Source organism: Scatophagus argus, chromosome 19 (genome assembly GCF_020382885.2).
Source record: "Scatophagus argus isolate fScaArg1 chromosome 19, fScaArg1.pri, whole genome shotgun sequence".
Taxonomy (NCBI): Eukaryota; Metazoa; Chordata; class Actinopteri; family Scatophagidae; genus Scatophagus; species Scatophagus argus.
The window spans coordinates 4714680-4729089 of NC_058511.1; the positions used below are offsets into that span (position 1 = coordinate 4714680).

Genomic DNA, 14410 nt, shown 5'->3' on the forward strand with positions numbered 1-14410 from the left:
GAAAAATTGGTTGTTATCTTTTTAACTCAGAATTTAATAAAATGTATGTTCCCAATCATGCACTACATTATCACACATCTGCATTAGTGCTTGGTAACCTTTCACTGGGCTTAAACACAAGCTTAAGCTGTCAAATCCATAATAAATCTGCTGTTAGAAGTGGAAACTTTTGGCATGATTGAAAGTTTGACAGTCAGGGCAAAGTGTCTGATGATGTGTGTGATGTTCTGTGCTTGTGCATATTTAGGCAGTGTAAACTGCTGGAGGTAATTTACTTTAATCTCTGGCGTGGACAGAAATGACTTCCTACTCCTAGATTAATGCTTCGACTGAACCCATACCAGTACTTAGAAAAATGAGATGACACAGATGTAATGACATTATATGCAAGAGGGCAGTTGTTGTGTTTGGAAAAGAAAATAAATTTTATTGATTGACACTTGAAGCTTTTATCCAAAACATACAAGACTCTGCATCCTCCTGATGTATCAAATAGATTAAAATCTCCCTGAACTGCTCCAGCAGCTTCTTTGGGGAAATATTCAATATCTGCTTCAAAGATGTTTTCTTGTCTTGTCCAAACAATGTCAGCTTGGCTCATGAAGTGTATTTTGGAGAATATTTAAGCATTCCACATTAAAACCTGAGGTCACAAAATCTGAGCTACTGTCTGCATCAAACAGAAATGGGAGAAAGAATCAGGTCTGGACATATCTGAAGGTTATTGGAATCGTATATGAGAAAGCCAGGCTGAAGCTGCCAACTTGAGGACCTAGAGAAGGTTATGTTGGAAGAACATACTACTATATTTTGTCACAAAAATTAATTTTATCTGGTGAGGTTATCGAGGACAGGATGAATGCTTGAAGCAGCGTTGCCAAAAAAATGGCTAACCATTTGGAATAGAAATATTTTTCACAAGAATTCAAGAATTTTCACATTATACCTGGAAAAGTCCCAGATAAAATCATGACACAGGATGAATATCCTTTTAAAATACTCACAGAAGTGACTGCAGCCAAACGCTCCAAAGGATGACTGCACAGCAGTTGTCAACAAAATAAACTGCATGGAGAAACTTACAAAACTTACTCAGATCAATATGTAAAATACTGGGAAAAATTGTCTACATACAGTATTTGTGCCTATAAAATGTAACCCATTGCATATGTCATTGTTGTCCACAGGAGATCGCTTTCCCCAAGATGGTGGCCAGCTGTTGTCGTTTCTTGTGCTACTTCTGTCGCATTAGCCGCCAGAATCAGAAAGCCATGTTTGACCACCTGAGCTACCTGCTGGAGAACAGCAGTGTCGGGCTGGGTAAGTTCTGGTAGACGTCATAAAACGTGATTGTCTGCTTTTGTATTTACCTACTGACATTTGCCTTGCAGCATTTGCTCTTGCAGTTAGTGTATATGAGAAGAACACAGAGGTTTTAAATGTACATTAAAAAGACAATCAGGCGGTGATGGTGAGAGAAAATGAGAAAGTATACAGGAAAAGAGAAATATCGAGAGTTAATGGGATTCCTTGACATTTTGAATTTCTTTGAGTGTTTACCTCACTGTAAGAGAGGAAAAATTGGACACTTGCTGTTTCCAAAATGATGCAGAATGTCAACTGAAACCATGAGGTGCCAGTTTCTGGAGGAGTTTTTCAGCTAATGGAAGTGTGACACAAACTTAGCGTCCACATTATGGCAGGGTTGAGAAGCTGATATGAGAGATGAATGGCAGGGAGAGGGAGGCAGGAGAATGAGGGACGAGGGTTATTTAGGCATGCAGGGCAGGACTGATGAGTCACTGGGCTCTGGCTGCTGCTCCTTTTGTAAACTAAAGCCTGTGAAAGAGGAGAGGTTCACTTGGTGTGGAGAGGACAGATGAATGCAAACACACCAGTTTGTTATGTCTAACATGGAGCATTTGATATTTGCTTACTCATAAACCACATAAGTCATTGTGAGATGCTTGGGAGATGTTGTGTTTTCTGTGGCTAAATGTTTGTTCTTTTCAGGGCTAGTTTACCTACTTGAAAGACATAGTTATAATTATATTACTATATTTTTTAATCTAAATTGTCATGTTACAGTGTGTACAGTTATACATATTTTTTAATTTTCAGATACTGGGCTCAGTATAGGCAGGGAGTGACTGAAGGTCAGATGTTGATTTGAAACACTTTAACACTACCTGCTCCTCTGAACTGCAAGAGAGGAAAGAGAGACCTTCACAAAAACACATGTAGACAGACTGCCCCCTGTTGTTTAGTACAGAGCAAATGTAAAGTTTTATTTTGCTGGTAACACTGTGTCTGACTCTGTATTTGTGTGTGTGTGTGTGTGTGTGTGTGTGTGTGTGTGTGTGTGTGTGTAGCCTCTGAAGCTATGCGAGGCTCCACTCCACTTGATGTCGCAGCATCTTCAGTGATGGACAACAATGGCTTGGCTCTGGCCCTGGAGGAGCCTGATCTGGAGAAGGTTTCTTACTTCAGTACACTAGTGAAAACCTGTTTAACTGCAGCTAAAGATTGAGGCTGAAATTTGCTGTAATTGCAAGTGTGGATAGAAATGAATACAGAAAGCTTATTTTAGCTGGGCACAACATGGCTATGCCATAAAGCAGTGCAGCCAGTGGTTGTTTACTCCTTACCTTAAATGCTGTTTCAGGCACTGGAAAATTGTGAATTTAAATGAAATGAAATATAATATGCTGAGATGAGAGAACCAGATACATTTGTATTAAGAGTGCATTTAGATTTGTACATGTTCAGTGAATTGAAACATATCAACAATATTCATATGTAGTGTGGAACGCAAGACAAAATTAGTCTTGGTATCATTTATAGGTGTCACATTTTCAAATAAAGAAGAATATTTTAAGTACTGAAACATTCTCATGTGCAAAACCATCTGCAGATTCTTTTACAGTATTAACTTCTGAGATGATGTCTAATTTAAACTTTAGAGTGAGGGTCAGTCAGATGAAAAGAGAAACTTCATACTACCAAATCAAGGTTATCTCAGAAAAAAATGAAGGACAGTTTTGTGCCATTTGAACGAGCAAGCTCAGCAAAAGCTTTCTAGCTGTCACTGTCACTGACATCCAAAAAGACAGAGTGTGCCATTGTAATACCCAGGAGTGAAACAGAAATGTGTGTGTGTGCGTGTAGGTGGTGACATACTTGGCAGGCTGTGGTCTTCAGAGTTGTGCTATGCTGCTTGCTAAGGGTTACCCAGACCTGGGCTGGAACCCCATAGAGGGAGAGCGTTACCTGTCCTTCTTGAGGTTCGCCGTCTTCTGCAATGGTATGTCAGCTTTCATACTGAGTTCAAATGTAATGTCACTATGCCGGTGCATGTTTTGACAGCAGTCAACAGCTGGACAAAAAATGAGTCAACCCTTTAGGATGGCAAAAAACACAACTTTCAGGATTTCTGCCCTCTAGCTGACTCTGACCTGTACTTTGGGGATCATTTCAATTGTCACTTGTCCATAGCCCTGCTGTGTTTGTATACCAGGTGAGAGTGTGGAGGAAAATGCCAATGTGGTGGTGAAGCTTCTGATCAGACGTCCAGAGTGTTTTGGCCCTGCCCTGAGGGGAGAGGGAGGCCAGGGTCTGCTGGCTGCCATGAAAGAGGCCATTAAGATCTCAGAAGATCCTGCCTTGGACCTACCCAAGACCACTGAGGGAGTCTCTACTGGGTAGGAATCCACTCCAGTCTCCTCTTTAGATCAATGTGATGCACTAAAAACGCACTGAGTGACTTGAAATCAGTCTCTCATTATCTGTGTCTTTGTGGTGAATTGTTAGTTTTAATTAGAGTGCCTGTGTGTTACTGAACTCTGCTAAACCACCTTTATTGTTAGTTAATAATGCCATGTCAGTATGAACTTGATAAACTTGATAAATCTGATAAATATTGCTTTATTGAAAGGTCCAAAATAAGAAAATTGTCGTAGATTCTTTTTGTTTAATCGCTGTGCAGCATACTTGTTATTGTATCAGGTTAGGTAAGACTTGTGTTCCCTTCCACAGATGTTTTAACACATTTAAAAAATCCTCTTTTTTGAATAGTAATTTATCTAATATGGTTTTAAAAGTTCACAGCGACATAACGAAGGCTGTTGCCAGTTTGTAGAAAGTGTTGTTGCCGGCCAGCTCACATCAGTATGCAGAGGCTGTAATTCACTGGCTGCGTTTTAATGGGGAAGGTTATTATTGCATGAAGTGAGGAGAGGGACTGGGAAGTGGGTCAGAATTAATATGTATAACATAGTGGTCGGTAAGGTGATCACGAAATGTGCCAAAACATTGTTAGAAATTTCCACACATTTATTGCTCCTCTTGGTGCCCATTTTTCTCCCAAACTACATTGTCGAACCTGCAAGCTTATGGTTCCTGCTTTTCCTAGTAGCAGGGAGATTTGCAGTAGTCCATAATAGGCTGCCGCAGTGACTGAGTGGTGTGTGTTTCAGGTTGGGCGAGGAAGAAGGAGAAGTCATCCACATGGGCAACGCCATCATGTCCTTCTACTCGGCTCTTATTGACCTGCTGGGACGCTGCGCTCCAGAGATGCACGTGAGGCTGCCCCCAGCAACCTGAGCTGAGGAAGAACACCCCGAGTAGTAGCCACTTACAGTGTGGAGGGCTTTAGAATATCATCAGATTTGTAAATGACAATCAAAATGAGTAGAAATTGAAATTTCATGACTTCAGTGTCTTCTGGTATCGGTTTAGTATTTGCTCAGACTCTGTTGTAAGTAAACATAATGTCAATGAACCAGGTTTCTTTTTCAGGTTTCTATTCTCATGAAATTTTGCTGTCATAGTTCCACTAAATACTTATACTACTTTTTCAACATACGCATGTACTTTTGTTTTATCAAGATCCTGTACATAAGCTGCAGTGACCCAAGGTTAATATTTCCTGTCTCTTACAGCTTATCAATGCTGGTAAAGGTGAGGCACTGCGTATCCGGGCCATCTTGCGCTCTCTGGTTCCCACTGTGGACCTGGTGGGCATCATCAGCATCCCCCTCAAAATGCCTGTGGTTAATAAAGGTCTGTTGTTCTTGTTGGCTGTTGTTTGGTTGGTTTGCTTCTTGAAGTCATGCATGCAGGTGGTGATGTTGACAAGCAACAGATGAACGCAAATAAATGAGGCTGAACCGAGTGCAGAAACAGAAACAAAGAAGTGATACAGAAAAGCAGTCTTTGGACTGGATTAAAGGCCGAAACTGGTCTCTCACACAGCACTCAACAAGCATTTTAATATAAATTGTATAAACAAACACAAGCTCCAGTATATCAAAATCACATTTCCTGTGTTGCTTGTGGAACTAACATCCCACATTACTTGACTGCCCAGAAATCTGAGAAAATGTTGACTTGGCTGGTACGTACAGCAAGTCAGGCTGCCAGATCAAGGTGCCGAAAATAATTTTATATCTCTGCACTTTAAAAATCATCTCAGCTCTGCCAGCTGGAAGTATATCATTTAAATGACTGTGGCATACCAGCCAGGCCTCATTCAGGAGTGAAAATCTGCTCACTTTGGTCTCTGTCTTTCTGTTGTGGAGGAAATTTGTTCCTACAAAGTGTCTGTAGTGCAGTTTAAAAAAGAATCCTCAGTAGCACACCCATGAGAAAATTAATTTCATATCCAATTTTTCTTTGTGTCCTTTTTTTAATAAGAAATTCTGTCCTAAATCACTGAACTCACAAGATTTTGCTTTTTTAATGAGTTTCCTCATGCCTGTAATTACTTTTACTTTAAATACAACCGTGACACTCATACTTACTGTTAATCTTCTGTGTCTCTGGAATACTAGAAAAGGTAGCAGATGAAATAGAAATAACAAGTAGTGTTTTGATAAAATATCCACATGAACCTGAAACTTTTTTTCACGTAAAATGCGTTCAACCTTCAGATGGCACGGTGACAGAGCCGGACATGTCGGCGTGCTTCTGTCCGGACCATAAGGCCCCCATGGTGCTCTTCCTGGAGCGAGTGTATGGCATTGAGGACCAGGCCTTCCTGCTTCATATGCTGGAGGTGGGCTTCCTGCCTGACCTCCGATCCTCGGCGTCTCTAGACACGGTGAGTGACTGAAAACCCAAATGACTTTCACCATATATTCCTCACAAGCTTTCACCTTCAAATTGTTTGTTACTCACGACCTACCGAAACATTTGTGTTCCTGTTTATTAAAAGAGAACATTTTAGTCTTTTTGGTGTATAAAGATAAAATTGCCAGCTGCTGTTTATCATCTTCTCTGTCCCTGTTCCTGTCCAACTGAAATGATATTTCTGTCATTAACCATTTCATCGCACGCAGTTAAGTTTGGATTTACAGTTTGCTCATTAGATGTGTGACAGGGACAGATATCTCCGCAAACATGAATACTGACTGCTCAGCACTCCAATCAGAACAAAACCTTGTCATGACTGCCTTCAAGTTGAGACAAACATTAACATAAAATCATCAGGTTAGAAACATTAAACATCTGCTGAACTCAGAACTTCTGCTCCCTCCTGCAGCTGTGTGTGAATCACCGCTGAGCCACTGGGAATGTTTCCACTTTCACATAAAATGTCATCTGAACCGGTTTAAAACCAGATTATCTTTCACAGTTGTGCAATATAATACAGAATATTCTGTTAACCTAATGTAGTAAGATTGTGTGTAGTGTTATATACTATAAGTCGTAGTGTAATATGATATAAAAGCACAGTGAGATGTGTTATAATATTGTGCTATTTTGCATCACCACAACCACCACCTATCAACCACAGAAAGTCAAATTTACATGTAAGAAAAGCATGCAGAATTTTTTACAAGTCTATTTCTATTCAGTCTGTGCTGTTCTCAAACCTGTTTGAATGATTAAACCGAGTCCTAACTGTGACATCAGGGAAAATTAACTTCTTTCTGCTTCACTTTCCTATAAGCTCTTTTTTCCAATCCATTAAACTTTTTATGTTTTTTTTACTGCTGAAGGAGCCCGTATTCCCATTGTCTGTTAATCTTGGCATGTGGAGACTGTATTGTGCCTGTCCATCCCTCAGGTACCTGAATTGTTCTCTGTCCTACAGGAGGTGTTGAGCACCACCGAGACGGCGTTGGCCATGAACAGGTACATCGGTTCAGCCCTGCTGCCCCTGCTGACCCGCTGTGCTGCGCTCTTTGCCGGCACAGAGCACTATGCACAGCTGATTGACTCCACGCTGCAGACCATCTACCGGCTGTCCAAAGGCCGCTCGCTCACCAAAGCCCAAAGGGACGCCATCGAGGAGTGCCTGCTGGCTATCTGCAAGTAAGACCTGTTGAGCATCGTTCAGGCTCAACTGAGCGAAAATATTAATGTGGAGCTAGAGATTTCCAGAGGCAATGATACTGACAAGTGGCTTGTCTCGGGACTTATCAGTATCTGTTTGTCCCACTTGAGTGCAACAAAGACTTGTACTATTGTTGTATTTTAATGACATATTATCAGTTCAGATGCACTGGCATCAGATTTATCACCAGTAACATTGTCTTTCATTCACAGTCTACTTATGAATGATGGCACTGGTATTTAAGGACTTTAAACAGATAATTTTGGCAGCCCTTTTGGATGTCTTTGACTGAGTTTGACCCTGAAGCCTCACAGCTTGATGCACACAGTGTGCGTCTGGCTCATACTTAAGGTCACTTTACAGATTGTTTTGCAGTGGACTTGAGTGCACATTTATTTTTTGGAGTATTGCTATTTAAGTGCTCAGTCTGGTTTCATTGTACATAAGAAAATTATGTTGGATTAGTTTAGTGAATATATCTTATATTGAATCTGCAGTAGTAGTTACTTTCTCATCAAACATATATCTAGGAACTCTCCATACACTGGTCCTGTATTTTTATCTTTGAATCATGTAATTTTCATATTTTCGTGTTTCACAGACATCTGCGTCCCTCCATGATGCAGCAGCTGCTCAGACGGCTGGTGTTTGACGTTCCCATGCTCACTGAATACTGCAAGATACCTCTCCGGGTGAGATACTGGACTTTGCTTCTCACTGCCGTGCTTGATTTATTAGTTGAATGAGTTATGAGACGATTATATCAAGCAGTCAGAGGCATCTCATGTTTCACAACCCATTTATGGTCCTCACGTGCTCAGCATCCAGACATGCGACTGTTTCCTCCCCTAAACTTTTCTTAAAGATCAGGGGACATTAGGCAGTGTATGTTTTACCCTACATAATACAGCTTAATGTTGATTTTATGCTATGAAACAGTGAAAACTTAACTCTCTAGTCATTGCTGTGCACAGGTATTTTGATTTTTTTGTATCTCTTATCTATAGCTTCTGACCAACCACTATGAGCAGAACTGGAAGTACTACTGCCTGCCCTCTGGTATGGGTAGCTTTGGCACAGCCTCCGAGGAGGAACTGCTCCTCACTAAGAAGCTCTTCTGGGGTATCTTTGACTCCCTTTCTCACAAGGTACCACCCGAAACCATGTTGTATAAAATATTCATTAAGATACGTCGACAGTATTTATTTGGACAAAGAGATGATTTATGATTTTGGAAAGCTGTGATACCTCATTTTCTATCTATGAGATAGATCAGAATTGTCGTGAGACCAGGCAGTATTTTCCTTAAATCCATCTCTGTTGCATAACAGAATGTTTAGTGGTATCATGGTGTGAGCTCTCATAAAGCTCTCCCTGTTTACTGCTGAGTTTTCAGTACCCAAGTGTGGCTCTCATAAGAGAAAAGCTTTTTGTCATCAAGTGAAGGTTTAATGAGGTGCTTCTGAGCTCTGTAGCTTCTGCAAAAACAGAGCAGATGAATTATTTATCAGTTTGTGACCGTCCAATGCTTACTGCAGACTTTTCCAGCTCTCTAGTTTTCATCTTGCCTCCTTTTCTTAAATTTTTTTTTTGACTTTGCTTGATGAGAAATCCAGTTCCTTCCACTGTGTATGTCTCTCCTGCAGAAGTATGATGCTGAACTTTTCAAAATGGCCAAGTCGTGCTTGTGTGCCATCGCTGGAGCCCTGCCTCCTGATTTTGTGGATTCCAGTCTTGGAGCAACACTGGAGAAACAGACATCAGTAGATGCACAGGGCAACTTTGATCCTAAGCCCATCAACACTGCCAAGTAAGTGGTCTGAAGATTGACCTGATGAGTAATCTAACTCCTAAAACTGTCATTTAATTCAAATCTGTGTGTTTTCCTTGTGCTTGTCTTCAAATCAAAGTTTAAAGTATACAAGTAAAACTTTAATAACCACAAACATTTAAACATTATCTCCACTTTCCAGTATCTCCCTTCCTGAAAAACTTGAGTACATTGCCAACAAATATGCAGAGCATTCCCATGACAAGTGGGCCTCAGAGAAGGTCAGTCCCTGTCCATGTGGTTTCAGTGTTGTTGTCCCTCATTCTGACGTTAAATTTATGCCATAGACGAATGTGGAAGGCTCAGTGCAAACTGTGATTAAAAATCTTATTTTGAATTTTGTTCTACATTGTGGTTGGCCTGCAAGTATTCAGAGTATATTTAGTATATATTTATACTAATGAATTTGTGTACCTGAAATGCAATATGCACACATTGCATAAAATAAACTGTTTTTGCAGCTGTCAGCAGGCTGGAAACATGGAGACAGTTTGGATGAGCAGGCCAAATCTCATCCACTGCTGAAGCCTTACAAAGCGTTGAGTGAGAAGGTAAGAACACTGGTCCACAGCCTGTAGTGAGGGTTCTCTGACTGCCAATTGTGTTTCATAGAATTTTTTTAAAATGAGAGAAACATTTTCTTTGCATTTGTAGGAGAAGAACCAAGAGAGGAACATCCTATAAAAAAAGTTGATTTCCAAATCATATGCGTGTGTGTGATTTGTACAGATGTTGGATGATAAAACAGTTTTGTATCAGAAGTTACTGTATCCCAAGTATACTGTATGTTTGTGTTTTGTATGTAGGAGAGAGAAACATACCGCTGGCCAGTGAGGGAGTCCCTGAAGAGCATGCTGGCTATGAACTGGAACATTGAGAGGACCAAGGAGGGAGAAGCCATGTTCCAACAACGAGAGAGCGAAAAACAACGCAAGACCTCTGAGTCTCAGGTAAAACACCCTGATAATTGCCGTGATAATACTTTCTATCACCAGTTTACAAGAAAATTGTTTATTGTTCTCAGCTGTGTTAAGGAGACATAATTTGTAGTGGGACCCCATCAAAAGATTACACAGGAAGATCACTACCACATACAAACAAAGCTGATGGATTATATCGATAATGATATCACTATAACGTCTTGCCTCATTCATCATAGAAATTCAATTTCTTCTTCTCTTGATATTAAAGTTGCCTGGGACTGAGAAGTAGCTGCTGCAGTTTTAAGTCAGCCAGAGTTAAAACTGCTTTTAAATAACTTTTCTTCACATTTTCTTTCTTCAAGTGTGTTTGTTGCATGTTTGTCTAACAGTATCAGCACCCGTCATACATTTGTGAAATAAATATACCATGAAGCTCATATCATGTCATTTAGTTCTAGAAAAGTTTACCAGGAGAGAACAACCTAAAGGTTTAGAACTGCAGATGTATTATTTATTTATTTATTTCACCTTTCTTTATCAACCAGGAAGTCACATTGGGATTAGACTCACTTTCGCAATCTAAAAGCTTAGAGAGAGAAATTAGTCAAAAGGTGGATTAATTTAAATGGAAATATTGTTGAATAATTTGGAATGATATATTGTTTTTAATATTCAAATATGGTTCTGTGCTTTTATTGTCCATTTTGTCACTTTGTAGGTCAATGGATTCAGTCCTGCTCCAATGGACTTGCACAATGTCACCCTGTCGAGAGAGTTACAGGTTTGTTTTCATCTGACTTTTAGTAATCCTCACCATAATAATATTTGTCATAATGACTGGTTATAGTATTCACTGTCTGTCAGATTTGGTGGCATTCGCATTTTTACTTCATCTGCAGGGCATGGTGGAGGTGGTCGCAGAAAATTACCACAACATCTGGGCCAAGAAGAAGAAGAGTGAACTCATTAGCAAAGGTGTGTAAATGTTTAGATTAGAAACGAATTCATGCCCTTCACTTCATCCTTGGAGAGTGAATTATTTGAGCTGCAGTAATTTTGACCAGTGGATCATGTAAAATGGATTTGAAATGATTGTTGAATTTGACTGGACCTATCAGGAGGAGGGACCCACCCACTTCTGGTTCCCTATGATACCCTGACAGCTAAAGAGAAGTACAGAGACAGAGAGAAGGCCCTGGAGCTCTTCAGGTTTCTGCAGATCAGTGGCTATGTCATCACAAGGTTAAAACCTCCTCCCAACCCACTTTATTTACTTTGCTCTTGCTAATGTGATGGGAAAAGTCTTTTATTATCATCCACGGTCCTTTCGTCTGACAGAGGTCTGAAGGACTTGGAGCAGGACTCGTCATCCATGGAGAAACGTTTCGCCTACAAGTTCCTCAAAAGGCTGCTGAAGTACATCGACTCTGCCCAAGAGTTCATCGCTCATCTCGGTGAGTGTGTGGCACTTTGAACACAGGCACGTCTGAGCACTAAATGGTGTCTTACATTGATTCAACACCCTTCCATCACTTGGCCACTCATTTTTGCTATTAATTCAGAGGCAATGGCCACCAGTGGGAAGACGGACAAATCACCTCATGACCAGGAAATCAAGTTCTTTGCCAAGGTCTGGAAACCTGCTTACACTTCTTGAAAATGAACCACTGACATATTGACGGCTTTTCTGAACACTGTTGAGGTTTTAGTTCCATAGGTGCATTTCTTCCCTTCAGGTGTTGCTTCCTCTGATAGACCAGTGGTTTAGGAACCACTGTCTCTACTTCCTGTCCACACCCAGCAAGAGCCTGAGCAGCTGTGGCTGTGCCTCCAACAAAGAGAAGGAGATGGTCACCAGGTACTTTTCCTATAGATGTTTTTTTGCTGTTCAGAGGTTCTTTGCCATTAGTACACTCATCATTTTATCTCTGGCAAGATTGCAGAATTTTTCTCTTTCACAGATGTCTTCTTATTTTCTTGCTTACTTTGCTTTTCTCAGCTCTTCTTTGTTCTCTCTGGAACTTTTTGTTCAATTCTGCTCTTACTGTCTTTCTTTTCCAGCCTGTTCTGTAAGCTGGCAGCTCTTGTCAGACACAGGATTTCTCTCTTTGGTAAGGTTGGCATTGCCTCTGTCTGTCTGCTCCTGTGCCTCTTTGCTTTGACTCCTTTTCCACATCTACAGTAAATGTCTCTTTTACAGGAAGTGACTCTGCAGTGATGGTGAGCTGCCTGCACATCCTCACTCACTCACTTGACACCAGGTAAGCACAGATTGTCATCTGTATGTGCACCAGTAATCCCTCAGGTAGAAATTTTATGTTGTGCACTCACATTAGGCCTTGTGTTCCCACCTCTCTCTCAGAACAGTGATGAAGTCCGGTTCAGAGCTGGTCAAAGCCGGGTTCCGGGCTTTCTTTGAGAACGCCTCGGAGGACCTGGAGAAGCTGCTGGAGATGCTGAAACTGGGGAAGTTCATGCAGTCTCGTGCCCAGATGAAGAGCGTCAGCCAGAGCATCAACTATGTGACTGTGGCACTGCTGCCTATCCTCTCTGCCCTGTTTGAGCACATCAAGACACTTGAGTTCGGAGTGGACTTGCTGTGTGAGTTTGTGCTTCCATACCCATCATCCCCTGTGTTTTCTGTCTAGTGGCAAATAAAATAGAATAGAACGAAATGCAAGAAAACACAAGGGATGGGGTGTTAAATTAAGGCCACTCCAAGTCCATTACATATTCACAAGTTGGAATGCAAAAGAGTCAACTGACTTTGTGTAGACGTCCAGTATTCACATGCCCATTATGCACACAGTTCCTACATTTCCACGGAAGAAACATTCCCACCGGTTTAAATAGAAGTTATTCATTTTTAATCTGTCTTTTCTCCTCCTATCAATTACAAATTGGCTGTTGGTTAAAAGTAGATGTGTGCTTGATGATGTTTTTTGTTCCTTTCAGTGGATGATGTGCAGCTTTCCTGCTACCGAATCTTGACCTGTTTTTACTCTCTGGGAACAGGAAAGAACGTCTTTGTTGAGAGGTGACTTTTCTTAAACCATGCAAAAGGATCTAAACTGGCTTCATGCTCACTGTATATTTGATCAATAAGTTTAAGAATTCTTGCTGAATGCTTGCTGTACTTTCTGTGATTTTGAGTTTTAGTTTTAAGCAGCTGTGAAACAGCAATTCATAAACTACATTATGCTTGTCACTGTTAATTAGGACATGACTGCTAAGCTTTCTAATAAAATCTGTGTTTATGATTGTGGGATGATCTGTACCACCTCATGTACTCCTACTGAAAAATCTACTGTGACACAGTTGCTATGACACAGTATGTGTTACCAAATGAAGGCAGTTGTTTGGACATTGGTCAGACAGAATAATGATCATATTTTCTGAAAATATATTAAGAGAAAAAAAGATTTCGTGGCCCAGTGGGAGGGGACGTGCTGTAAAACGTCCTTTGTTAAAACCGCACTGTTCCCATGTGGCTGTCACACACCAGTCAGCCCTCCTAAAACGCCAGTGGAAAGACAGTTTCACACATTGAAATCTGATTCAAGTCGTAAGATAACCTGTGAAGAAATTTGACCACAGCCTTGGCTATCTTGGTCTGAATCGATGCTGATTTCTTGTGGTGCTCTGTGAAGGTTACTAACTAACTGTACTAACTCTTTCCAAACCGAAAAACAAAGCCTTTGAAGCCATGCTGTGACCAAGTTTTCATTTGATTACTATTTCGTCTCTTGTATTACACTGCATGATTTGCCACGTTGATCTGCAGGCATCTTCCAGCGCTTGGGGAGAGTCTGGCGACTTTGGTGGGGGCCATGCCTGTGGCATTCCTGGAGCCTGACCTGAACGCCCACAACCCGCTCTCTGTCTTCAACACCAAGACCCCCCGAGAGAGAGCCAGTGAGCGTCCACCTGATCCTGCTTTTAATTTTGATCCTTATCCCTTTCATTTGCCGCCTTCTTACATTGCTTTGTGTATAATTTGGAGTTTAAGAAATTCACATTGTTTAAAATGTTGTCTTCATATTTTTCCCTTTCAGTCCTCAGTATGCCTGACACAGTGGAAGAAATGTGTCCTGAGATGCCTCGCCTTGACAGACTGCTGAAAGATGTGAACGATGTCTCAGAGTCCGGGGCTCGCTACAGTGACATGCCACAGGTCTGAAGGGCTCATGGGATATTTGAATGTGCACACACAGCTGCATTTTTGAAGCGTTTGGTCCAGCAACAACATGGCCACTACTTGTCTCCCACTGAGTTCCAGTGTTTATAGAGAAGACTAAAAGTCAGGATATTTCAGCA

General features: G+C 41.0%; 1 protein-coding gene across 1 annotated transcript in view; it reads left to right on the top strand.

Annotated features, from left to right (window-relative positions):
* The window catches only part of ryr3 (ryanodine receptor 3), a 93776-nt gene that overhangs the window by 58202 nt on the left and 21164 nt on the right, over nt 1-14410 (top strand). The window contains exons 42-67 of the mRNA XM_046374084.1: nt 1188-1320; nt 2373-2476; nt 3169-3304; nt 3518-3701; nt 4476-4578; nt 4941-5061; nt 5931-6100; nt 7097-7317; nt 7941-8031; nt 8347-8487; nt 8986-9149; nt 9313-9391; nt 9632-9721; nt 9977-10120; nt 10812-10874; nt 10993-11068; nt 11212-11335; nt 11432-11547; nt 11656-11723; nt 11830-11951; nt 12155-12204; nt 12294-12354; nt 12456-12694; nt 13049-13130; nt 13878-14008; nt 14149-14267. Of these exons, the coding sequence (XP_046230040.1) occupies nt 1188-1320; nt 2373-2476; nt 3169-3304; nt 3518-3701; nt 4476-4578; nt 4941-5061; nt 5931-6100; nt 7097-7317; nt 7941-8031; nt 8347-8487; nt 8986-9149; nt 9313-9391; nt 9632-9721; nt 9977-10120; nt 10812-10874; nt 10993-11068; nt 11212-11335; nt 11432-11547; nt 11656-11723; nt 11830-11951; nt 12155-12204; nt 12294-12354; nt 12456-12694; nt 13049-13130; nt 13878-14008; nt 14149-14267 (3132 nt within the window). The remainder of the gene's footprint in view (nt 1-1187; nt 1321-2372; nt 2477-3168; nt 3305-3517; nt 3702-4475; nt 4579-4940; nt 5062-5930; nt 6101-7096; nt 7318-7940; nt 8032-8346; nt 8488-8985; nt 9150-9312; nt 9392-9631; nt 9722-9976; nt 10121-10811; nt 10875-10992; nt 11069-11211; nt 11336-11431; nt 11548-11655; nt 11724-11829; nt 11952-12154; nt 12205-12293; nt 12355-12455; nt 12695-13048; nt 13131-13877; nt 14009-14148; nt 14268-14410) is intronic.